The sequence below is a fragment of the Mustela nigripes genome, chromosome 12 (genome assembly GCF_022355385.1).
Source record: "Mustela nigripes isolate SB6536 chromosome 12, MUSNIG.SB6536, whole genome shotgun sequence".
NCBI lineage: Eukaryota > Metazoa > Chordata > Mammalia > Carnivora > Mustelidae > Mustela > Mustela nigripes.
In genome coordinates this window covers 65,425,886-65,453,317 of record NC_081568.1, presented here as the reverse complement: position 1 = coordinate 65,453,317, position 27,432 = coordinate 65,425,886, and the positions used below count along the sequence as shown (strand labels likewise).

At 41.0% G+C, this 27,432-nt stretch overlaps 1 protein-coding gene across 1 annotated transcript; it reads left to right on the top strand.

Annotated features, from left to right (window-relative positions):
* The first annotated feature begins 1,019 nt into the window (after positions 1 to 1,019).
* On the top strand, positions 1,020 to 22,755 carry C12H5orf63 (chromosome 12 C5orf63 homolog). Its single transcript, XM_059416573.1, has 4 exons — positions 1,020 to 1,116; positions 15,679 to 15,799; positions 19,174 to 19,230; positions 20,388 to 22,755. The coding sequence occupies exons 2-4, from the start codon at positions 15,686 to 15,688 to the stop codon at positions 20,562 to 20,564; spliced, it is 348 nt and encodes a 115-aa protein (XP_059272556.1). The 5' UTR covers positions 1,020 to 1,116; positions 15,679 to 15,685; the 3' UTR covers positions 20,565 to 22,755.
* Positions 22,756 to 27,432: the final 4,677 nt, after the last annotated feature.

The following is a 27,432-nucleotide window of genomic DNA, read 5'->3' as shown; positions in this document are numbered from 1 at the left end:
TCTAGCTCTGAGATTAAGGCAAGTTATTATTTTTTCATCTGCAAAATGGTACCAATAATGATTAAAAGGATGGTTCCCCAGATTAAACAAGTTAATGAGTATGAAGCTGATGTGAGCAATCCATGCTAGCTTTAAACATTGCTCTTATAATTACATATCATTTTTCTATTCAGAGTACCACCATTCAAGCCCCCACACCTCAGCCCTGGAGTAATTAGGGGCCTCCTGCCTTCTCAGCTGGCACTCTGCTCTCACCTACCCCAACCCCTTCTCATCTCCTTCCCAAGGATGAGTGATCCTTTCAGTATGGAAAGGCAATCAGTTCAACCCCTTCCAACACACAAACAAAAAGAATACAACAAAAATTCCTCCAGCTGTCCTTAGCACAAAACTGAAAAAAAGGCTCCTGCCTACCCTATGTGGCCCGTTTGCACCTCTCTCCCCACTCTCTCTATGCCTCAGCCACACTAGTCTTCTATGCGTTGTTGGTGCCCGGCTCCCTCCAGTCCGACTTCCACAGGCCTAGAGAGATCTGTCCCTGCCCCACCTGGTGCTTCACATCCCAACCCAAAAGCTACCTCTTCAGGCAGATCACTTCCACCTAATTTTTAAAGGTTCACATTCCTTCCCTTTCAATGTATTTAGCTCACTGAACTCATGGCCTACTTAAAGGATTACTGCCTAATGTGTGACTTGCTTTACTTAAGTTTGGGAAGAGGACAGCTGCCCATAACCTAGCTCAGCAGGGACCAAGGGGAGGAAGGCACTCAACATTAAATGAATGAGTGAATGAACACAGGTTAGAGTTAAAAGCCTGAACTGCCCATTTTCAAAGTTGGCTCCTTATTAAGTGGTCCCCAAACAGGCTAGGAACCTTTTTTTTTTTTTTTTTAAACATTTGGCCTTCGTTACTGCGTCTCTCTTTTCCTGAGAAACTGCCCAGAGGTGGCCCACCCTACAAACGGGCGACCGGCTTGGCTGTGCGACCCCGAGAGGACCGCCCGAAGCCTGGCTTGCTGGGCCGGAAGTGAGAGCTACGGGGCGGGATCTGGGCCGGTCCGGGCGGAAGTGCCGGGGTCGGAGCGGAAGCGGCGACGTAGCCGGCTGCCGGCTCAGGTGGGTGCGGGCGGCCTGGCGGCGGGGAGTGGGAGCTCTGGTCCCAGCCCGGAGCCGGCGCTGGGGCGGGAAGCGGGGCACGCGAACCTTTCGCTGGAGTGCAAGCTGCCAATTTCGATTGTCGTTAGAGGGAATTTAATTAAACCGAGAGCCATAAATCCATGAACCTCCGGGGGGAGATTATAGGCATTTGTGTGCGTGTGTGTGTGTGTCTGTGTGCGCGCGCGCGCGCCGCACAACTGATGGCGCTCTGGGAAGGGAACAAAATAACGAGCGGGACAAGGCAGCTTTTTAAGAGGAAGCAGGAAGCATCTCAGTTTCACGCTAATTCCAGTGTTTCACAGAAGCCCCATCCGCGGTTTAATTGAATTCTGTGAAGTGGCAATATAATCTCAATTGGCAGGCCGCTGAGATGCCTTTTTAAATAAATCTTTTTGAGCAGCCATGTTGACCTTTAACTGGGGGTGAAAAGGTTGAAAGGTGCTGTAGGAAACGTTGTTGAGTCCCGCGGTTTGGGAATCTCCTCTCTGCTTTACTGGCAAAAGCATCCCCCTGGGTGGTGAACAACGTGAGAATAAATCAGAGACAATTCTCAACAAATACTTAGCCTTGTCGGCCACTCCTGATAAAAACCAGCTCATAGAATTTTTTTTTAGTAAGTCCAGAGGTAAAGAATTCCCAGCGAAATTACTAATGGGAAAAGGCAAGTGCCTGTTTCTAACACGGTCTTTAACAAGGTTTTTGCCAGGATAATAGTTGTTCTTGTTTCTTAATATTATTTCATGTAGTACTTCATATTGTAGGGTACTTTAAATATATATGTGTATGTGTGTGTGTATATATGTATATGTGTGTGTATATATGTATATGTATATATACACACAACACACAGTATGGCCCAGCTTGATCCCAAGCTATAAACTCCTCCAGGATAGGAATAGTGTCTAGAACCTATTATACCTCCAACACTTTCTAGCACATTTCCCAATATAACCAGGGCTCCTGTATCTACACATTGCATTGGTGAAGCAGCCACTGCACCAGTGCCTCAGTGTGCATGCCACTGTACAAGTTGAGGTAGCTGTTATAGGCCGTAGTCCCTTAATTTACTAATTATATGAAGAATAGCTTATGAAAATGCATATGAAACTCTCTAACCAATATTTTTCAATATTTGGAGCTACATACAGTGAGATTTGAAACACTTGGAAAAAAAAGTCTCTCTGGAAATACTAAGTGATCACTGTAACATCAGGGTAAGGCCCAACTAAGTCATGGTTCTGTGTGAAACATCATAGCCTGATAACCTGAGTCCCGTTCTGCCAAAGAATTGTGTGGAACCAGAAAGTTCCTGTTGGGAAAATTAAGATTGGTGGGGCTGGTGCTTTAGACAGGCAGTCTCCCCAGATTTTCTTTCTTCATACTTTCTGTGGTCAGTAGTGGCGGCCTGCTGAGGAAGAATCAATATTTTTTTTGTCTCCTTCACTAGAAGAAAATGTGGCTGTGTGGTTTTATTTAGATGGATTGATGGCAGGTAAGGTAATAGAAATGAGGATTTTCCAACTCGGGAATTTATTGGACTGTATTTCTATTTTATCCCAGATGTCTGGCTCTCTTGTACTCTTAAGTACCTGGAGGCAATGTGGAGATATGCCTTCAAAATAAGTTATTTTTTTAAGTTTTTGTATTTCATAATGTGTGCATATTCTAGCTGGCTGATGCGTTCAGTTACTCTAATGCCAGGGTTTGGTGTTTCACATATAGCAGGACCCTGAGGTAATATGGTACAAGTATGAAGGTTTTTTATGTTCCTTATTTTAAATCTAATTTTGCCACTGCTTTATTAAAGGAGTATACATCATAGGAAACCAGAAGCCTGCTGGGATTGTTCCTGCATGCAGTTTTAATCTTGTTTGCAATTATTTTGAAGGGGAGAAACCATCTGGATCCAGGGATCCACACAGGTAGCAGGGACTAGGCAGGCTTCCTTCATCCTTCCCCTAGTAATATCACATAGCAAGTTCAGGGACAAAATCATTTGAGAAAGAATATGCAAAATGAAATGTTTGGGCTGAGTATCTCATAGATCATTATCCCACATCCCTAATATTCCAGTTCCAGTTACAGGAACCTGGAGGCATGGAAACATCATTCTTTTTATTCTAATCTTTACCAAAGATAAGGTTTCTAGAGATAGAGGCAAAATTCAAGATACCTTCTACTTTAAGAAAATATCCATCTCCCAGGATTTCAGAGCATTTCACCCTTAGTATCTGGTAATAACCATTTAACTGCTATAGGCTTCACCACTGCAGTACTGTATTTGTAAATTTTTCTTCTGTGCAAGGTGTAAGGTCCTAAAGGGCAGGGAAAGGATCTTAATCACTCTTATATTTCTATACCTGGCACAGTCCCTGACGCATTGCAAACACTCAGTATATGCCACAGAAATGAAAACACAGTGTCCCTGAAAGGCGATTGGATCTATAATATGATTGGGAATACAACAGGTAGAGAAAAGGATTATATAAAACATTAACCTTTCAAGATTAAAAACATTAACCTTTCAAGAGCTTACTAGATACAGTTATAAGTACTGCAGTTACTAACACCTTGATCAACAGCTTGGAGTAGGGAAATGCATATTTGAGAATCTGCAGATAGTCACCAAACTGTCTTCCAAGGAGCTGTGTCCTGATCAGCTATAGGGCCTGAGTTCTGTTGAATGGCTTCGGGAGCCCTGTCTCCCCCTCCATTCAGGCCTTCCATGCTCAACTCCTCACCCAAAGACTTGTTGAGCAAATACATGAAGACTGTCTTTGTGAAGGTATACCAAATTACGAGTTTACCTAGGTCACTAATACCTTCATTTGATCCTTCCTTAAGGAGAGACTATGTATGGTCACTATTTTAAGGCTAGGTTGCCCAAATAATATTGTAAGAAAGCCACTCTCATCTTTTCTGCTTTGCTCAAATTCCCAAGGAGTTCAAAACTGACAGCTTTTTGTGTTATAATGGGGCAGGCTTGTGGAACACACTGCTTCCTTCTGTTGCCAGTGGGACTGCAGCAGAAACCAGAACATTACTCCTGGAAACAAATGAACTTCCTTTCGTTGTTCCTGTACTTTTTCATACTAATCACGGGGAAATGGCTTCTAGTTTAGTCAGGAGGAAGGACATGAGATTGAATTATTTGATTTTTTTAACTCTTTACTTTTTAAAACATATAGTTCTTCCAGTCAGCCAAGAGAAAGGATAGTGTTATTTAATGGAAATTCAGTCAGCTGAGTCAGCCTAGGACATGAGAGTGGGAAAAAAGAGATCTAAGTTCAGCTCTGTTACTCCATGTTCAAAAATGAAATTAATCTGTATCTTCTTAGATTTAGAGACCAGAACCTCATTCTTAAAATAAAAGAATTCTGCTATCTGAAGCAGAGGCTTTCCTCACTCTCCATCCTTAAATTAATCTTTAAACACAATGTGCTACCAGTTGTTTGGTATGCTGAGGATTTATGTATAAAGCTTTCTGAGGGTTGTTTTTGTTTTTGTTTTTAATTTAAAGGAAGGAGGTTGAACTTGGAGATTCCTTGTAGTTCTGAAAATTCTGTTTTGGTCTCATTATGTATAAAAATAAGCCATTGTTCAAGGAAAAAATACAGAAAGATGAACCAAAATATGCAGTATGAAAGGTTTCAGGAAGACATTAGTTTATCCATAATGCAAGGAGATCTTTGAAGTCACTTCCCACTTCCAAAATATTAAGACATCCCATACGTGTTAAGTAACAGAATGGGATCCGAGGATTGTAGAATCTGACATCACTGAGAGTTGTGGGTGCACGACCTCAAGAGAATATGGTCCCCAACATTCAGATTGAGCAGGCCTAGGTATTGTTGGTATCACAAGTCGAAGAAAATGCTCAGATTTAGTAATTCAAAGTTTCCAAAGTCATTTGCTACAAAATGGCTAAAAATGAATGAAAAATCTTTCAGGTCTTGTGTGGTCATGAAGATAAATCCATCTCTTTGGCAAGGTGAATTGGAAATGGTAGGGGTATTAGTGATGAATGGATGACCTTGCCTGGGTGGGCAGATTTTGAATTGCAAATAGTTGTTTTTGGAAATGGGATTGTGTGCTTTGTAAATAGCAAGGAAACTGGCATTACTAGCTGGTTACAATAAAACTAAGACGTTTTAATGAAATTGCCTTCTTTCTGGGTCAGCATTAAATACCAGAGATATCTTCAAAGGGGATGGTCATTTTAGTTAAGAAGGATAATGTGGAAAGGAGTCAGCATAAGTCCTTATGCACTTTGTTCCCATCCCTTGAACTAGAATGATTTTGCCCTCATCTTGATGCCATCTTTATGGAATGAAGGAATTTTCAAATTGGTTTTTAACTCTATTAAGCCCTCATGTATGATATAACCCAACCACATTATTCAGGTTTTCTTGGCTTTCAGGAACAGCTTTGCAGCCATTATGTTGTAATTGTACTGAACATTGCTGCAACTCTGAATTCAGAATATGCCTCTTTGGCTCAAGGCCAAATGCTGAGTCGGTGTCTTTGGGATGAGAGGAGGGGTGCAATGTGTGCTAGCCCTACTGTGTTAACAGGAAGTAGTCCAGAATCGTCTCTGGACGCCTGGGGTTCTAGAGGGAGTGTGTAGTAGGAGTACACTACTTTTTATGATTAGCATCTTCATTATCGTTTTCTCAGCTGAATGTTTTTCTGGAGACCCTCCCCTGACATTTTCATGTGCACCAAGCCCATTACTAAAGCAATGATGTGGAAAGTGTGACTGCTAAGGTCCAAAGATTCTAAAACAAACTCTTGTTTACACTAAAGATTCTTCTCCCCTTCCACTTCACATTTGTCATCTTACGAGGCAAACATAGGGGTGCTTCTGGATATGGAGAAGAATGCAGAGATGATGAGGGTTTGTTGTTAAAAAAATATTTTTTAAGGGCGCCTGGGTGGCTCAGTGGTTAAGCTGCTGCCTTCGGCTCAGGTCATGATCTCAGGGTCCTGGGATCGAGTCCCGCATCGGGCTCTCTGCTCAGCAGGGAGCCTGCTTCCTCCTCTCTCTCTCTCTCTGCCTGCCCCTATGCCTACTTGTGATTTCTCTCTGTCAAATAAATAAATAAATAAAATCTTTAAAAAAAAAAATATTTTTTAAATGTGTCAAACAGTAAGAGAAAAATACATCATTCCCCTTTGGAGGCGCTTTTCCATCTCAGATGCTCAGCTGCAAGATGAGTGCCCTGGCAAGGCTAACATCACCTCCCCTACTGGGTCTTTTTGGATGATAGGGCTTCCTGATTATGACTGAGGAGCTTGAGAAGCAAGTGTGCAGCGAGCAAGCGCCTGTACACCTCTGCCTGGATCTCTGTGTGAATTTTGGTCCTCTTTAGATGGTCTAGCATTTTAGGTTCCCACAGCTGCAAACTACTTCAGATTCTCTGGGGACTTCCAAAGCCCTGGGCTATGGCCATGGCATTTCTTCAGTGTGTGAAGCCCCTTCTCCGATCAGCAGGACATTTGACATCAAAGCCTCTGGGCACAGTTTCTCCCCATCTCTATCGATTGAGAGAACAGGGCAAGGACTAGCAACTCTGTTGTGCAGCTGATGAAGCTGAAGCAGATGAGGAACTGCCCAGCATTTCAGAACTAACAAGGGGCAGTTGCCTGTCTTTGGGGTTTATATTTATAAAATCCTCACCCAAAAATGCACACAGGAATTCAAACATGCTGAATTTCTACTGAAACTGTATGAGGAGTGACTCTCAAACTCCTAAATGAGGAATTACCATTGGTACTTAATTCGCCTGACTGATGATTTAGCAGGAGCTGTGTTTATTTACATTTACATAACATTTATTTTGACCACTCTACAGAAGTTATTCAAAATTATTTTGAAATAAGTTTTGTCTTGAAAGACAATCAATAAAATCCAACTTTACCATTACCTAGGTGGCTTGTTTGATGTACATGGGTTGATGTCCTCAACTGGTAAAATGGATGAATTTTTTAATCTTTGAACATATAAAGGCAAGTATTGCGAAGGGCAACTGGAAGGGTTTGTCCCAAACCTATCAAAGAGAAACCTTGACTCCTTGAAAACTAGATTTCAGTGTCCTGTTCTGTAATTTTCTGAAGCCTAAGGAAGCTAAGCCAGTACTGGATGCCAAGATATTAGCAACTTAGATGGACTTAGTGACATCCTGAGAAGATAAATATGTTGGTTCTTAATCAGTGATATACTCAGAAATTCCTACTTAAGTAATACCCATAGTCTGAAATTTTCAGCGACTTCTGTTTGAAATATTTTTCAGTTTTGCAATTCCCTATTTCTGAGATTGCTATAGTAGAGATTTAAATCTTACTTTTGAGGCCAGTAAAAGCACATTTCAGTCAAGAGAACCATCATCATAACTGCTTTTTTAAAATATTTATTTATTTATTTGAGAAAGAGAGAATCTCAAGCAGATTCCCCCTGAGCAGGGAGCCTGATGCAGTGCTTGATCCCATGAGCCTGAGATCATGACCTGAGCTGAAATCAAGAATTGGACATTCAGGGGCACCTGGGTGGCTCAGTGGTTTGGGCTGCTGCCTTCGGCTCGGGTCATGATCTCAGGGTCCTGGGATCGAGCCCCGCATCGGGCTCTCTGCTCCGCAGGAAGCCTGCTTCCCTCTCTCTCTCCCTGCCTCTCTGCCTACTTGTGATCTCTGTCTGTCAAATAAATAAATAAAATCTTTAAAAAAAAAAAAAAAAAAGAATTGGACATTCAAATGACTAAGCCACTCAGGCGCTCCTTATTATTATCATTATTAATAACAATGCCTTACTTTTAGCATTATTTTAGTAATAATGTTAAAGCTGATTTCTCTATTCTGCTTTGTAACTGATACGGAGATTTTCACATTCATTATCTCTTTTGAAGATACCCAATCAACTTTTGCCTTCACTCTTCTCCAACGCACTGCCTCCATCCTCACTAGAAATAACCACTTTTAGTTAAGGTGTTATTTTAGGCAAAAACCAGACAGGCAGTTCACTTTAAGGGTAGGCTTTGGTTAGAAGATTTCATTATTTTGAAGCACTCTCAGACTCATCCCATCTGATTTGTGGTAGATTCTTCCACCACCCCGTTCCCATTCTAGAAGCAATTTTTTCCCTTGGCTTCTGTGATGACACTCCTTTCTAGTTTGCATTGTACCTCACCAGCCTTTCCTTCCGCTTGCTCAACACAACTTCTAAATGTTGGATTGCCTCAGAGATCTGTCCTGTGCCGTCTTCCTTCTCTGTATTATTTAGATTATCTCATCTGGTTTCGAAGCTGTAAATACAGTCCCTAAACTGACGGAGTCTCAAATTTTTGTCTTCGGCCCTAGCTCTTCTCCTGAATACTAAACCTGTATATGCCACTCTCTCCATGAGCTCCAACTTGTCCCTAACGGAGCTCTCAGTCCTGTATACTCTTCAATCTATTTCTGCCTCAGTTGTTCTCATTTTAGTAAATGGCGCTGCCACCCACCAGAGGCTCAAGGCCCAAACTAGAATTGTCCTTACTGCATCTTCAATTTCTCACATCCAGTTCATGGCCAAGATCTGTTGGCCCCGTTTCTGTCATTGTCCACAGCACTATCCTTTCTTACCTTGACCACTGCAGTGGCCTTCTAACAGGGTCCCTGCCCCCCAACCGTGCAATCCACCTTTACACAGCACCTCAAGTAATCTTTTAGGATGTATATAAGGGGTGCCTGGGTGGCTCCTTCAGTTCAGGTCATAATCCCAGGGTCCTAGGTTCAAACCTAGGCTCCCTGCTCCTCAGGAAGACTGCTTCTCCCTCTCCCACTTCCCCTGCTTGCATTCCCTTTAAAAATAAATAAATAAATAAACAAAATAGAATGTATATGAGATTCATGTCACCTCCTTCTTCTAAATCTAATTGTAATTAAAATCTCAACATGGCCTGTGAGTACTTAGGTGATGTGACCCCACAGATGATTGTTGAGCCCTGTCTCCTGCCACTATTTACTCTGCTCCAGCCATATGGTCCTGTTCGTTTCTTCCAGTAAGTTCAGGTTGTCCTCACCTTAAAGCCTTTGCACTTACTATTCCTCTCTCCAAAATGTTCCTACTTCAGATTTTTGCATCTTCTTAGCCTTTAGTCCCAGCAAACCTGACACCAGCCCAGAGTACTTATTTCAAGGACCTGCCTCAGTTACCATCACGCCACCTTGTCTACTCCCTCTCCTCTACTTGTCACTCTCTGATACTGTTCGATTTAATATCACTGGAATACGGACCCCAGGAGGACAGGTACCTTGCTTTCCCGGTCACCACTGCACCTGGCACCTATAAGAGCCTCTAACACATGGAAAACATCAGATAATTATGGAATAAATAGGTGACTCTCCTCCCACATCCAGGCTGTCCTAAACGATCTCTCTCTTTCCCACCTCCATTCTTTCCTCTGACGTCCATCCTGCATGCTGCTGCTAGATCAGTTTTCCAAAACACTGCTTTTATCACAACACTCTCTCGTTCAAAACCCTACAGTGCCTCCCATCAGACAGACCATGGTACTCCTTCAACACCTTTGTGTCTCACACCATCTTTAGAATTGTTTCCCCTTTTTTGGACATACCCAAATCCTAGATGATTTGGGATCTTACTCTTGTGAAACCACCTCTGACCTCAGCTCACAGTATCCTCCTTTCTCTTATAGCATTTAAAGGTGCACATTAGATGTCATGGTTGCAATCGCTTCTGTATTTATATTGTTCCAGTTTAGAACTGAACTACCTTCTCCTGAATCCACTGAAGTATTTCTTCTATTATTCCTGTTGCTTGCATCTAGTATGTGGACGTGACTTCTCCATGTGACTTTTATTTGGAGGGCAAGAAATGGCCTAAACACCAAACAGGATGAAGGAAAAAAAAAAAAAAAGGTTTAATTTTACAGAGAATTTGAAGGAGGTGAGGTACAGGGACAGAACAAACATATTAAGTGGTAGAGTTGAAAAACTTCAGTGAAGGGCGCCTGGGTGACTCAGTGGGTTAAAGCCTCTGCCTTCGGCTCAGGTCATGATCTCGGGGTGCTGGGATCGAGCCCCGCGTCGGGCTCTCTGCTCGGTGGGGAGCCTGCTTCCCCCCCGCCCCCGCCTGCCTCTCTGCCTACTTGTGAGGTCTCTCTATCAAATAAATAAATAAAATCTTTAAAGAAAAAGAAAAAGAAAACCTTCAGTGAAATGGTAATCTTAGTGTCTTGGCAATGCCCACCCTTCAAACAGTTAAAGAACTTAACAGAACAGTGTGTTGAATGCAAATTAACGTAGCACCATTGAGTATAAACAGTGGAATAGAGACATCCAGACACTTGGAAATCTCACTGTCATGGTAATAATTTGAAGGGAAAGAAAATAGGGTTTTGTTCCTAAGCACTCATATGACCAGTCATTCCTTTCTGGGATTGATTTTCTACTGCCTTCTCTGGCCCCTGTACGGTGATGAACAAACCTGTTGGCACTGAAATCTGGAAATAGAAGCTACAGGGAGTGAGATGGCTGTGTGGTGTGAGAAGCTGTTTCCTGCTCCCCAGGTCTGGGGCATGATGTAGGGCTACTCATGGTTTCATGTGTTATGTGAGATCAAATCAGCAGTCGAACTCTATGGTCAGAATGAAGCTGTGGTGATTGTCTGACAATATATATAAATACCGAATCATGTTTGTACACCTGAAACTAATTAAAATGTTATGTTAATTATACCTCAATTTAAATAAAGAAGGAAAGAATGAAGCTGAGCATGACACCATGTACAAGTGGGCCTATAGGTGGGTGGTTGGCTTGGATCTTTGTTGCGACATCTTGTCTCAGCTGGCTCCACCTCTCAGGCAGTCCCCCTGGCCTGGTCCTCTGGCTGCAGAGGCTACAGAGCTAGAAAAGCCCCTGCGATCCCACCTATGCCAGTGAGTGAGCGTCCCACTCCCTGTTTCTTTCTATTCTGTAGCCTCATTCTTGCCCTGCTTAGCTCCTTGGAGTTGACACGTCATAGTATCTGCTTCATTTTCAGCTTTGGGGATGTCCCTTAATGCTGCCTCTCCTTGTCACCCAAATCCCAGGCTAGGCTCCCACATGTTTGGGAGAAGAGGAGGTTTGGACAAAGGGGAGACAGAGGGGCACTGGGGTGGCAACATGTGTCCCTGTTTCCCTGCATTAGGTTGAGCCCAGTGACCCAGACAAGTCTGCTAAGAGCAGCCTCATCTCATTACATAAATTTTCAGTAATCTAGAATGATGGGCTTTTGTTCCCAGTAGAGGTGTGTGGTATATGTGTGTGTGTGCATGCGTGCGTACACACGAGTGTTTCTAGTCACTTGGGTAAAAATAGAAACATTAACTTAGATGGTAATGAATGTGAAATGAGGGCTTAACATCTCATATGGCACAGATGACTAAACGGAAGCCCTGAGCCTCTCCTCATGGAACACACGTTCAGCAGGAGCTACTATAATAGTGTTTGGTTAATGTCAGCTCAGCATTAAATTTACATTATACTCTTGTGAAGCTCCAACATTACCTGTTAATAACCAAGGCAGTACCTGGGCTTATATAGACTTTTTCATTATGCTCATGAACTAACACTGCAGCTTACTGATGAGGGATCATGTGAGCCTGGAGATTCGGCGTGCCAAAGGATGCTTTGTATGAATAAAAATTCTGGTCAGTGAAGGTCAGTTTCTCTACTCAAGCGAGAACAATGTTGTTTCTCTTCTAATCAGACACATGCAGTGTTTGAAGAATCCAGGGGCCCTACATAAGTGATATGCAGCCCTAGTCTGGGCAGCTCCTCATGCAAGAAATGAATAATCCTTAATAAAGACTCAAACGACCCTGGCTTCTCTCTGTACTGTAATCAGTTGCTTTAATGGTATGCCCTTGAGTGCCTCACAGGGGAAATGCTATAAAGTTAAGTTATCTTCCTTATCTTGGCTTCAAGGAGGGCTGAATGGGTCCAATCAGTCCTCCCCCATGTTGTATTTGATTCTGCCATAAAGCCCACTGGAGTCAGCCTCAGTTTGTTGAAAAGCCAGCATTCCCTTTCTCTGTGTGGCTGATCCACGCCTCTGAGCAGCCTGGACTTGAAACAGCAGGAGTCACCATCTTTATTGTTAGGCTGTGGAATTTGTTTTAGGCACATTCTAAATCCAGTCTTATGCCTTTTACATTTTTTTTTTTTTTTTTTTTTTTGTCCATGACAAAGGTGACCCATTTGTGCTTCTTTGATATTATGAACACAGCTCTTTTTGCTCATATCACAGAGGCATGTAACAAAATACAAAGGATGAAATTGTGTCTGTGTGTAGTAAGGACACAAGTTTCATGACTAAATTCAATGACATAATCAAAAAGGTGTTGTCCTCTCCCAAGTCATGAGCTACCAGGCAGAAACTGCCTCTCAGAGTATTTTTTTATAATGCTGAGATACTGCTCAAAAATAATAGAACTAATGAAAATGTCACATTGACAGAGTAGCCTGTATTAAGATTTTACTTCAAGAAAGCATGATTCACTGACTGTGACATTGACAGCAATAGTGTTAGGGTTTACAGAGTTAGTAAAATATTCTAAGAAGAGTATGATGCAGTGGCAAATGGGGTGTATCATTTTTCGTTTATTTCTAGAACTGACCGGACTCCTGTGTTCAGAATTTTAGACTTCAGATCTTATTTCTGCCCAGGAGAGGTATAGGGAGCTTTTTAAATATCATACTCTAATATAATATTCTAATACAGTGCTTACAAAGAAAGAAGTTAATTTAACAATGTGGTAAAATGCATGTGCCTTAGGACATTCGGAAAATATGCAGGTAGTAAAACTGCATAATGCTAATGCATTTCTCCATAAACAGATGTGCCATGTTTAAGTGATTAAATATATGGGAAAAGGTGGAAGTAGGTCTAACAGTGGAAAGAGAACTAATTTTAAATAGAATCGTTGCAGCATCACTGAAGACTCTGCTCTCTGGGTTGGGTTAACAAATATTCCAGCAAATCTGGAATGAATAGCAACTCTGTTTACTATGACAGGTTTTATTTGTCTTGGGTGCAACCAAGACCACATGCTGTGTTTTGTCATGTTGGAAATACTGAAGCAGATTTCCTTTGTGAATGTGAATTTTTTTTTTTTTTAAAGCCTTAACACCTCAGTCTCAACTCGGCTAGGAAAAAGCAGTAAGTTCTCCTTTCCTTACCAGCCAGACATCAATATATCTTAAATCCCTCCACCAAAAGCATGCACCTGTGGTTCACTATCCTGGTGGTTGTCTTAGGTCACTGCCACAAAGGGCTCAATCCTTCTCATTTCCAAGAACTATCTTTCTGTCTTTAACAAAACTAATTTTTTGTTTTCTTTCTCCCCTATAGCACAGCTCCTTTAATTCTATTCCCTAGGAAGATGTGCCACTGTGATTATAGGGCTTTCCCAAAACCAAGGATGCAAAAATTTTTACCCAGTGTAAAAACGGCTAGTAGTCTACCTTCCCTCCTCATTCATATCCTGTGTAGACAAAGCCATGCTTAGAAGCTGTCGTCTCTGACCACATTTACCTATTGGAGTTGCTGATTCTGCTTAATTTATAAAAAATGTGTATACCAGGGTTTAAAACTTAATTGAGAGTAGCACAGCGTGTTTGGAAGTAGATGGATCTATTTTCCATCTTGGAATAATGGTGGGTAGCAGATCATTGCAAAGTGCTCATCACATTCCCTTTTATGTGTTATCGAGATCATTCAGTTAGCAGGGAGATCCAGGGAGAAGTGGAAGGCTATGAGTTTAAGAGTGAAGGAAAGATTATTGTTTTCACAGATCAGAATCCAATCTTTTTGTCCTGTGGTCTTTACACTAGTTTGATAGGGCTGGTATTTTTCTCTAAAATCGTATCATTCTGTTTGAAATGAGTTTAAAGCTAATCTTACACTAAGAAGCCTAGTCAGCACTAGAGATTAGCACATTATTAATATAGTCATGCTCTGCGGAGAGCAGAGATCAGAGCTGGTGGTGAAGGGGTTGGGACCAACTGTAGGGCCCTGGCCCACAGTCTTATGGACACCCTGAAGAATACTAACATTTAGTTATAACATGAGCTATGCTCAGTTGGTGACTGCTGTGCACACTGAGTGTCTGGTTAGGGTTAGAGGGGAGACTAAAAAGGTGGAGAACGGTTCACTCCAATACTTCAAATATTCAAACAAATATCTGAATACCTACTGTGTGCCAACTTAATTATAGATGCTCAGGGATACTGGGGCAAACAAGTACCTGCTCCTATGGAAGTCACACTATAATAGAGGGGGACAGAGGTAAAGCCATTTGAGGCAGTAAAAGATAAAACCGTAGCAAGGCATAAGAATGGAGCATGGTGGGCTGGCCAACCTTGGTAAGGTCGTCACTAAGGCATGACCCAGGCCAAATGAGGGGAAGCTACTGAAGAGCTTTTCATGCATAAGGACAGCAAGTACAGAGATCCTGATAAAGAAATGATCTTTAGGTATTCAAGGAACAGAAAGGGAATCTTTGTGGCTGCCGCTTGCCAAGAAAAGGGAGGGGAAAGTGAGATGAAGTTGGAAAGCAAAGTTAAGAAATGAAGATCCCAGGAATGAATTCATTTTGAGAATATTGATAAATGATAAAGTCAACAGTGCATATGTGTTTTAAAAGTGAAATTATCATATCTGTAGTTTTAAGGACAAAGCTGGAGGCTCAATAGAATAGGAATAAGTAGGCTGTCTTATGTCGAGCAAAGAAGCAAGATGAGGGAGCTTCAAAGCCTAGTGTTTGACATGCTGCTATTACCAAGCTGTTCGTGTTGGAGTATCTCCAGTAGTAACACTAGTACACTTGTATATGTTTTTAAAAATGATGGCAATCTCCTTTTAAAATACTTAAGGAGTTGAGTAGATTTTTGCTCCTGACAAGTCAACTCAACCCAACTCTCCCCTATAGGTCCTCTTAGTACAATCTGTATTTCCCCATCTTTTGCAGCAGAGTGAGGCATGGATCTCCTAAGTGACAACCTTAACCGTCATTTGGGGATTTGTGCTCCTTACTTACTGTTCCTTTACTATGAAGGTGGCTCTGTGTTGTTGAATGCTTGCCAACAAGATAAGCTATCTCTGCAGATAAGAACCATCTCAGGAAACCTCCCCATTATAGGGAATCATCAGGATGCTGGCACAATCTGCAAGTGAAATTTAATTTTGTATTCAAATTAACAAACCCATGCAGTTTGCCTGCAGAACCCAAGTGAGTAGGCACACAGCTCATCCATAAATATGGATATTTTCCCATTCTAAGTTCTGTTTTGTTTGGAATACAGTGAATGTTGAGGCATCATGGAGACTTGCCAAACATCTGGGCCTCTCTGACACTCCTGGAGTCCAAGAAGCAATTCTCAAGTCATCAAATTCCATCATAGGCTTGCAGCTTACTGTTCATATTATAAACAGCAAAATCTAGGGCACATAAGTTTATTGGTCTATTTTTCTTTTGGCAGAATTAAGATGCTCTGGTTTCAAGGAAATAGCATGCATCTTGCCAAATACTCCCTTCAACTCCTCATGAGAAATCTCTCTGCCTCGAAGACTGTTCTTCCTGTGCTGACCTTATTTACAAAGGTACAGAGTTAAAAAGTAAAATTACTACTTCAAAAACAAAAAAAAGTGTTCAATTGTTGTCTGAAGAAAGTTGTACATTTAAGAAGAGGGATGGGGAAATGCTGAAAGGAAAGCAATGGAATACGCTGTCCTCAGACCTGTCCCCCAACTTCATAGTAGCAGTTACAATGGTACTAACCCTGGTTTCTACCCACATGCCTCATTGTCTCACACTTTTCAGTTGGAAAACTAATATATTTAATAGTCTCCCAATCCCTGCATTGGAAGGAAGAACGATCAAAAGAGAGATGATGTTTATAAATACATCACTTAGAAACATAATTAATTCTTGTGATGGCTGTGTTCCATAAAGTCACCACAAACACTGAATTAGTGAACTAATTTAGTGAACTAAACCAGTGCTCCCAGGGGAGGTTATGGTTAGACTCCAGTGAGCTGCTGGCCACATATTGTCAGCTGATCAATACTAGCCTTGTCTGGCATATGTTTCTGTTTAAAGATACTTTATTTACTATGTATTGTTGATTCATTACACCAAATTCAGGGCCAACAGCACCATATCTCATGCCTGAACAAAGTTTATCTAACAGTATTTTCACCACGAGGCGCATCACAGCCTTCTTACGCTTGGAAACACTGCACAACACTACACAGCCCTCTACATGGGGACCATTCTAAATAGCCAAATCAATAAAAAACACAAAAATGCAAAAAGCATGACACCCAGTGGATCAGGAAAAGGACACCTGTTGACAAGTGTGAGACCTGAAACAGTAAGTCAGATCATTGTCTCATTCGACCTCCGCTGGCAATGTGCACTCAGATTTTTCACTGTTCTGTGCATATCCTCGAATGTCTGCAGATAACCACAAAATTGCCACAGATATTGGTTTTGGGATTACAAATAGATTTTTGTGACTGGCAAATTTGCAAATATGAAAGCCACAAATAACAAGGATTGACAAGTACAACTGTCCTTGTTTTCATATCCCTAACACGAGTTTTAAGCCATAACTTAAAATTGAACATTTTTTATTAGGAAAGGTTCATCAACTTAAAGTTGAAAATTTTTAGGAGCTTTTTTCCCCTGAAACTTGTAATATAAATATCACTGATTTCCTTTTACTAGTTAACATTACTTTGTGTGATATATAATCAAAAAAAGAAAGGACGGGGTAACATTTAACCTCAGGGAATAATATTCCCAATTCAAGCAAAAAAACTTGTCTTGTTTAATATGTTTTTCAGATTTCAGACAATCTTTAGCAATCTTAAAATGTCTGATGGCTGTCTAATAACAAAGTTTAAAATAGTTTTTAAAAATTGAATTTCTTATTGCAAATAGTTAATCTAAACTGCTTTTCATATCCATAGTATATATTGTATTATTGGAAATTATGGAATAAAAATAATTGATTATCTGTGTCTACATATGAGAAATGCATATGAGAATTAGCCACAAAAATAAAATAATCCCTTAAGGCTAGTGGTGCTCACTCAGCCTAACTATTATGCATTATTTTTCAGTTTGAATAATGGCCAAGTTAGCCATAGACATCTGGGGAGGGGGAAGCCACACTAATCTTTCATTTAGCTTAAAATTTGTATTGAATTCTTGGTATGTGTCACTAGGTATATAAGATTGGCCAATCTCTGAGCCATTTGTGGTCAAGAGGGATATGATACACTGACTGTCTCAGCCTAAGTCAAGTGTTCTACCCTTTTTGTTCAGGGATTCAGTCAGCCACAGTCAGCAAAATCACTCAGCAAAATCACAACATTCTTCCTACCAGAAAGGGGAGTGGGATGGCTAACCCAATGAACGTCCTTTCCATTCTAGGGATACAGTAAGTACCTGCTCTGCTGGTGCTGTGGAAAATCCTAGAGAAGAAAGTTTTAATGGTCCAGACCACTGAGTCTTAATCCTTTTTCAGTTCATAGGCCTCTTTAAATGTTGATGAACCTTTCCTAATAAAAATACATATATACAAAATAATGTGCCCCAATGTCCATGTTTACAAAAACAAAACAGAAAATGTGATCTAGGTTCAACTGAAGTTTGTTTTTTTTTTTTAACATAAAAGCAAAATGTTGGTATATTTGGTACTTCTTTAGCTTGTTCTTTTTCTAACAACTTTTGCTTTTTAAAATCTTCTGTTGACTTTTTGAAACTTTCTTAGAAAATTTCAATGTGATTCTCTTAAAACATCACAGACTATCCATAATCTGTTTCTTGATGGTGCTCATAATAAATGATGAGCCTAATTCTCTGCACCAGGAAGTTAGGGCCAGAAAGACCCTAATGAAGAAAAACTGCCTTTTGATGATCTGGGTCCTTATTTCAAAACAAGCTGGGAGTTAAACTGGAGGAGGGGGCCTTTCTTTTACATAACAGCTTACCTCTTCCTGTCATGTTAAAAAGCAGGTTTTATATAAGCATCGGTAATGGTGAGTCTATTTTGAGCTCATGCAAGAGAACCTATAGCTAGTAGCTGTTCCTAGAGTCTAGAGCTGAGATTTTAAAATCTGCCAAAGATCCACAGCATTCTCAAAACACTTCTCCACTGGATGGTTCAAGAATACAAACAACCAGCACTAAAACTTGCTTGTTCCTCGGGCAGAGAATTAACCTGGGAAGGCTACTGCTGACACTTGCAATGAGAAAACAGGCAGACTATTAAAGAGTTGGTACTATCATCACCTGAAGTAAATAGAGATTTCTCCCTTTTTTTGGTGGGGCAATCACTATTTAACTTCATCTCAATGAGTTTATTCCTGTGGACTGATGAGGAAAAACAGGCAGGCAAAGCTCAATGCCTCCATTTCAAAATAGACTTTAAGCGATTCTGGTGATGTCAGCCAGGCCAGAAAAGTGTTCCTGTCACAGGAAGGACAAAGCCCTACGATTATAAATCAATGAAAAATAATCTTCCCTGATATCCATCAGATAAAGCTAGTGACAAAAAATGTAAGCATCTAAATGTAGTATATGTGTATGTATCTACATATACATGTATGTAATACATTTAGATGTATGTGGATGTATATGTGATCGGTTTCTACATGTATGTGTGTAACAAAGGTAAGCATCTAAATTTATTATATATGTGTATACATATATGTATAAATAGATTTATTTATGGTGAAAAATCAAAGCAGAACAACTAAAAAATGCTGACAGCCCACTTATATGAAACACTAGCTATTTATAAGATTCTATGGCAATGTTTTGCTTTGGAAAAAAAACAGTATAATTAACCTGGTTAAAAAAAAAAAGCATATCCTTTAAAGTAAGTATAATCTACTTCTTGTGGTTTTTGTCAGGCTACATGCCATTCTTTGAATTTAATGGCTTTATTTTTTCCTTCCTGTAGGATCCATGCCCCCTTTGTGATGAAGCCAAGGAAATACTGGAGCCCTACAAAAACAGGGTAATACCGGTTTCCCCCTCCACTCTCCGAAAGTAGAGCATTCCTATCCAACCTTCACATGCCCAAGTGGAGTGAAGCAAAGAAGCAATTAACATTCATTTATGAAAAAAATTTTTTTATCATTCCCAGACCCAAGAAATAACCTCTCTCAGGCTTTTCTGGTACTTTAGGACATTTCTTGCTGATGCATACACAGAATAAACTGAGATAAAGCACAGATGCTCACACAGTTCAAAGCTCTAGGGGCTTAGTGTTGCGATGCTGCAAGAGGGCCCCAAGGGAAGGAGCTTGGTGGTGCCACTCTCACTGCTCAGTGTAGGCACTGCTTCCAGAACGGCAAAACCAACACTGAACACTATTTTCATTTTTCATCTTTTTTCATAAAAGCAAAAGTCCTCAGATTTTTTCCATTAGCAAAACAGGTACTAATGTAGGTCTTTTGTAACAGCCAAGTGGCCTGATGAGTGCTTTCGAAAAGCAGGGGAAACCTGCATAAATACAGTGGTGTGCCTGTATGTATATGGAATGGATAGCGTATGTGGTGTAGATTATCTGCCTGGATCCTTTCTTTGGGAAAAGATTAAATGATTTTTCATTTAAGTTTTCTTTCTGTTCTTCAGAGAGAGATTTCAGTGCTAATTTCCACATAACTCATTACCCCTAAGTGTTTTTCTCTGAGCAGTACTGGTTTTCTTACTCTGACTCTTAATATGAACCAAAGCTAACTAGCAGGTGCAATATCATGCTTTCTTTAAACTTGTGTCCCCATTCATTTTATCTTCCTCTTGTCATTTCCATGGAAGTGTTCTCCTGTAGCGAACCATGATGCCCTTCCTATCCCTACGTGCAAAGTGCATGTGTCCTGATTCCTCAGCTTCCCAGTTGGGACATATTTTATTTCACTGGGAATGGAGTAGTGACCCGACAGTGAATGTAATAGGTATTATAGAAAAACAGCAAAACTGAGAGTTAAGGAATATAACGAAATCAGTCAAGTTGTGGAAATCAGGGACATGAGTTCACTTGGGACCTCAGACAGGCAGACAACAGCAAAACCCTTCAGCATGAGAGCTCATCTGGACATCAGATTGGCACTGTGCCTGTTGTATCATTCTGTGCTCTCTAAAATACAGAGCTTTAGTCTGTCTCCATTTCAGGTTATTTTACAGGAGGTGGACATCACACTTCCAGGAAACTCTGCTTGGTATGAAAGGTATAAATTTGACATCCCTGTCTTCCACTTGAATGGCCAGTTTCTGATGATGCATCGAGTAGACATCTCAAAACTTGAAAAGCAGCTCCAAAAACTTGAGCAGCAAGGTGCTGGATGCTGAGGATGCCTTCATGATCCGCCACCCACTCTGTCCAGATGGCATCTTCCTAAAGACTTTGACAGTGGCCTTGCCCAGCCCTACAGAAGTTCTGAACTAGGTGGTGCCCAATAAATAAAAGGTTACATTACTCTTCTGACTGATGGAAGTATGGGAACAGTGTAGAAACTGTTTACATGCTGGCATTTTATTAAAATGACAGGAGCATATCAGCAGCAAGCGGATAATGGAGGATGGGGGAAATGCACTTGTTTTATTTATTTTTCCCTTTTGTATTAATATGGAAGCATTTTACATTCACTGGACAGTGCAGTTTATAGGAGAAGGCTCTGCATCCCTGCTGCTGCCCTAAGGGCTTAACTTTTTAATGAAAGAATAAATGCTCTTCCACTCAGTAGATAAAGTAAAATGTGAATTGTTAATAACTGTGCACAGTCAATAAAGGGGTGTTTTAACAAATACATCTGCATGAAGCCTATTTCAGTGGGATTTAATAATACCTGTTTAAAATTAGAATTCATTTTTTGGGGAAGGTAGAAGAGAATAATTATCTTAGTCAAAATGGCTTCATTTGAGAAAAACAAAAGAAAGACTTAAACCTCCAAAATGTGTATAAGAATCTCAACATGCTTCCCACGTAGTCAGTGAATTGATTCATAATATTTGAGGGCTGCCTTTGATAGTTATTCGCTTGTCATCAATTGAGTTAATTCAAATTGTAAGATAGTATCAGGTTTTAATATCTTGGAGAAAATTCACTTCTGAACATAATTGGACAGATATGTCATCTAAAGACAGTATTTTTCACTATTTTATGTAAAATGTTAAAACAATAGTTGTGTACCTCAATTTATATTTAGTTAAGTTCAAACAATATAGCGGTGGATTCATTTAAACACAAAATGGCCTTTTCCTCTTAAAATTACATCACTGTAATTTCATCTATAATGAAATTCTTTTGTGAACTATTGTAATGAATTTGGATATTGTGAGTCACTTGGCTAGATTTTAATTTGAGCAGTATGTTTTAGTCTTAGAAAATATAGAATATTAGAGCTGGCCAACTTTATACATTGTGTAGTCCTACCCGCTCATGTTATACAGGATGAGAAATATGACATTCAGAGAGTTTCAGGGACTTTGCCTAAGATAATACAGCCAGTCAGTCAGTTGTCAGATCACGTCTTGCCCCCTACCCTGAATTTCCAGTACTACCTGTGCTCATGGTAGGGATATTACTGTATTATCTCACATGCAACATCTTCAACTATGCTGGATTAAACACAAATTTGGGACCAATTTAAAAAGCATTCCAAAGTGACAAGAGGAAAAAAAATCTTAAAACTGAATAGCAGTGTTTATAATTTATAAGTTTCTGGAACACATCTTATTTGACATTATTCATTCAGCCCTGCGGCAGGCAATATTCTAAGTCAACCCTAATGAACTCTCACCCTTGTCTAACTCCTTTGAGTATGGGTGGAACACACTGAATATGATGAAATATCACTGCAATGGTTAGGATACATCAAATGGCAAAAGCCAGATTATACTAGTGGAGCCTGATCTAGTCAGGTGAGCTCTCTAAAAGCAGAAAGTTCTCTCTGGCTGGGTACAGAAGAAATCAGAGATGTGTTCCAGCCAGCCTAGAAGGAAGCAAACATCAGTGTGGTAAACTTCCTACTGGGGCCACATGGCAAGAAACTGAGTGGCTGCTATAAGCTGAGAGTAGTAGTCATTGGGCAGTAGGTGGCAGGAAAATGGGGACATCAGTCCTATACCTTCGAGAAACAAATTCTGTAAAGTCATTGAGCCTAGAAGAGGATCCTAAGCCCGGTATGGAACCAGAGCCTGGAATAACACCTTGATTTGAGCTCACTGAAACACTGATCTGAGCATCCAGCCACACCATGCCTAGATTTCTGATCTGGAGGAACTGTAATAATAAATTTGTGTTATTTCAAGCTGCTAAATTTGTGGTAGACTGTTACACAGCAATAGTGGTCTCATAGAAGTCCCTACGACATTGAAACAGTGGCAGGTGGTGGGAATACAAGAATGAATGAGTCCAGTGGGAGGGATAGGGCAGCTGGGTGATGGACTTTGGGGAGGGTATGTGCTATGGGGAGTGCTGTGGATTGTGTAAGACTGATGAATCACAGACCTATATCCCTGAAACAAATACATTCTGTGTTAATAAAAAATAATAATAATTTTAAAAGAATGAATGAGTCCATGTCTTAGACCATCACTATCTTTTGGGGAGCAAGGAGAGGCAAGTTAATAAAGCACTACAATGTCACGCAGTGATGGCTGGAACTGAGACATGTATGAAATGGCACAGCGGCCAGATGAGGAAAGTAGCAAGAAGTCTTCACAGAAAATTAAACTTAAACTAGGTTTTGATGATTTAATAGAAGCAATAGAGTAGGACTGAGGCGGAAGAGGAGGTTCCATCGTAAAGGAACAGCATGTGGAAAATAAGAGTATGCAGGGCTTGGCATACTTAGAAAACAGCAGACGGTTCTATGTGGCTGGACTGAAGGGGAAGCGAGTGAAGGAGACACAACCAAGTAGATTGGGATTCACACTGTGAAGGACCTCAGGTAATGTGACAACCCTCCCCCCCATCCTTGTAACCATTCCCTCCTTTACTTCCTGCCCTCATCCAGAGCAAGCCCTCTGGCTCCTGTTTCTTCAAATTTATCTACCCTCTCTACCCTGCCTTCCTTGGTCCTTATAGTCCTCAAGCATGCTAAGCCCAGCAGCACTCTCCACTAGCCCTGCAGGACATTTATGTCTTCAAGACAACTAGGGAGAGGGGGCCATAGAGAAGATGGCCCACTTGTGTGGCTGGGCACCCTGTGTTCCTCCTGAATCCAGGCACCCTGAGAGCTATGTACCCCATGTCCTAGGGTTGCTGACCCTTCTCCTGGGCCGTGAGTTGGAAAAGTGCCAAGAGTTTCAGAGTATGCTGAGCTGAGAGACAACCCATGGCCTGGCCTGAGATCCTGGAAGTTTGTTCTTTTGGAGCACTTCCTGCCTGAGTATAAGCACATGGTTATAGGTATACAGGAATGGCAGAGACTTCATCCAAACAACAAACTTCTGACATTAGAATTTCAAACAAGTCAATAAAAACCCATTGATCCTTATAGGGAATTAAAGTGTTGGCTGGACCCAGTTAAAGGAGTTACTAGGTCGCATAAAGACTTGGAGACTGGGGCACCTGGGTGGCTCAGTGGGTTAAGCCTCTGCCTTTGGCTCAGGTCATGATCTCAGAGTCCTGGGGTTGAGCCCCATATCGGGCTTTCTGCTCAGCGGGGAGCCTGCTTCCTCCTCTCTCTCTGCCTGCCTCTCTGCCTACTTGTGATCTCTGTCTGTCAAATAAATAAATAAAATAAAATAAAATAAAAAAGACTTGGAGACTGAGGAGATAGGATACTTGAAGGATTTTTTAAAAATAAACATGTGTTCTCACTCGTCACCAAAGCAAAAGACTGGGATCACCTAATGTCAAAAGAAATGGACATAAATGAGGCTCATCAGAAAGCCTGATATGTGTCCCAAGGGAGGAAGAACCCAGTGGTCTAACTCCTTGCTGGCAAGTCACATGAGAGTTGAGCTAGCGAGCCACTCCTGCTGCAGAGTGAAGGACAGCTGCTATTTCTCTACAGTGGTCCAGAAGAACATGCATGGATATTTCTTCCTAGATCAGATGTGGGCCAACATGAGAGGACTGGCTGGAGGAGCCTCAGGACAGAAGCAGAGGTAGAATCCTGGGCTCCTAGGGGCTGAGGAAGTAAGCAGCTGCTCAAATGGAGAGCACATCTGCCTAAACCAAGGGAAGTGCAGAGGAGACACCTCCCAAGAAACCAAGAAAGCCTCGTCAAACATCTCCTTTAAGTGGTTACCAGGCCCAGAGAGCTGGAGGTCATCTTACAACTTTAGGACTCACTGACAACACTCCTGCCCCTGACCACTTTTTTTTGCCTTCTCCCATCCTATTCCTAGAAGAACCACAGCTTCCAGGAACAAAGAGAGAAAGGCCTTCCCCTTTCATAGCATCCCACCAGCACATGGCTTCACACTGCACTCCAGGTAAGACAACTTTAAAGCCAAGTTCCAAGTTTTAATTCTGACATAGGAACAGACACATGAAACCCAGTGTGAAGTGACCATGGGCCTTTCTGTGGCCTGAGAATACTCAAAAGAATCCTGACACTTACTCTTGTTTTTCATTTTTATCCTGAACAGAATAAAAAATTCCCCATTGAACATATCTTACAAGGAGAGCAGGAGACATAAATATGCTGATTGTACTTCATATTCAGAGTACTGAATGTGTACCATTCACATATGTGCCAAATGTTGTTTTTTACCTATAAATCTTCAATCAATCTACTTATTAATTCACATTTGAGAAAGGAATATAGTCATGTGACTAAGAATCCTGGAGACTTTGCAATCCCTCTGTTTCAACAGCTGAAAATAGAAAGGCAGATATCTGGAAACATGTGCTTTCATTTTCCCACTATTGATAAGTATAAGACAATATTCAGTCATTTATTATAGCCATTTTCACACTTTTCCTTTCTGAAATTATGTTTGCAGGCATCAATTCATTTTTACATAAAGACTAATTTTGACACCAGAAGCTCATCATAATGTTCTCCCACTCCCAAAAGAAATAGTAACATAAACTTCTCTTCTTTCCCTAAGCTAATGCTTTAAAATGAAGTGGAATAAACACTGAGTTTGGGACTGCACATTGCTGCTCTTGGTTACAGTGCTGCTTTCTTCCAGGTGTCTCATATAACATTAAAAGGGCTTACTGGAAAACATATCACTTTGGCCAATTTATTGCAGGAAGCAAGGGCTCACTCAGACTAGGGCTGGTTTTTTTTGTTGTTGTTGTTTATAATAATGCAGCAGCTCATGGAAACGTGACAATGGGAATCCCGGGGCAGGCCTCGGGAAGCCACAGAAAAAGAGCCGGAACCCTTTATGCAGTGCCTCGGCCTCTTTCTTTCCCTCTTCTATCCTGACTCAGCAGTTCCCCTACTTACTTACAATATCTACTTTCTCATAACTGCAATTGCTCATGCCCATCATTTCTGCTGATCCTTCTGTTCAGCAATACAGTGATCTGAATCTCCCAGCCTTGCTGTTCTGAAATCCCAAAAGAGGGATTTTACTCAGCTTCTATTGTATAGCCAGCCCCCCAAGTCGTGGTAACTGATCAGAACAATAGCAGAGGCCAGCCTTGAGTCAGGCGCCCATCCCAGACCCAGTCAGCTCTGGGAGCCAAGACCAGATGGTATGCAAATCAGCCACTGCCCACTCAGCAGAGACTAAAGACATGGCTGGCAATGGTCAGTAGCTCAGGTATACATATAGAAAGTTTAAGAGCATGTCGCTCCATCATATTCAAAAGAAATCAAGAGCAATGGTTTAGTAAGTTGATTTATATCACATGCAAGTGATGAGGATGTGAACCAGGGCAATGGACATTAGACAGAAAGAGATAGCAGGACATGTTTGGGAGACAGGTTGACAAAACTTCATGACTGACTGGAGAGCAGTAGAGGTGGGGGGAGAATGAGTAGAAGAAAGCATGGAGTCTGGGATGACTGCCAGTCTTCTTGCTGTGCCTACTGGGTAAATCCTGGTACTTACTCTTCCCTAACAGAGAGAATATAAAAGGAAGGGGAGGTTAGTTTTTGGTTGTCTTGGTGGATGGGGAAGATGGGACATGGTGAACTTGCCATGCTTGTGGGATATCCATGTAAAGATTAAATTTTCAAGTTCAAATCAGAGGTCTGGGCTGGAGATGCTGATTGGAGAGGTCCCCAGAATATGGCTGAAACTGCCCTCACCTGGCACTGGCAGAAAGAAGTAGACTAGGACTAAGCCCTCAGAAATACCAAACTTGACCACATGGACAGAAGAAAAGCCAGTAAAGGAAAACAAGAATAAGAGTTGATGGAATAAGGAGTGGGGAAAGGTCATGCAATTTGTATTCTTTGCTGCCTTTGATTATATGATAGCACCAGGCATCATTTTGAGCAGGGAGGATAGAGCAGCAGATAGATAGTCAAGGTTCCTACTCATAAGCTTGCATTCCAGAGGGAGAGATAAACAATAAAGTTATTACGTCAATGGAAAATAGTCATATCCTGAAAGTCAGCAAAGTTTTTCTCAGAACAGCTAACAGTATTTAATATTAAAAGAGCTAGGGTGAGGAATTAAAAGATGACACTGAATTTGAAAATTATATAGGTCTTAATCCCAAGAACCTGTGAATGTTATATACAAAGGGACTTTGCAGATGCCATTAAGTTAAGGATCTCAAGACAGTGAAATTATCCTGGATTATCCAGGTGGGTCCTAAATGTAACCACAAGTGTCCATATAAGAGGGAGACAGAGGGACTACACAAAAGTAAGTGATAGGACAAAGGAAGCGAGAGGCTGGAGTGATACAAAAAAGGGAATGCAAAGTGGCCTCCAGAAGCTAGAAAAGGCAAAGAAACAGATTCTCCCCTAGAGCCATCAGAAGGAAGGTACCCTGCCTACATCTTGACTTAAGCCCAGTGAAAGTGATTTAGGACTTCTGGCCCATAGAACTATAAAAGAATATACTTGTGTTGTTTTATACCACCAAGTCTGTTGTCATTTGTTATAGCAGCAACAAGAAACTAGTACAAATGGTAACTTGACTATATTGAGAACAATTTTGGTGGGGGAAAGGAAGAAGATACAGCCTGAAAGAAAACTGCAGTAGGATGATAAGTGGAAGGTTCAGAAAAGATTGCAGAGTATCTATCTTTCAGGAAGTTTTGAACATACCTTCTTTAAAAAGACAACCA

Coding starts and splice junctions, on each gene's coding strand:
- C12H5orf63 (XM_059416573.1), top strand. CDS start 15,686: ATGCTCTGGTTTCAAGGAAATAGCATGCATCTTGCCAAATACTCCCTT. Junction 15,800..19,173: donor TGCTGACCTTATTTACAAAG/GTACAGAGTTAA, acceptor TCCTTCCTGTAG/GATCCATGCCCCCTTTGTGA. Junction 19,231..20,387: donor TGGAGCCCTACAAAAACAGG/GTAATACCGGTT, acceptor TCTCCATTTCAG/GTTATTTTACAGGAGGTGGA.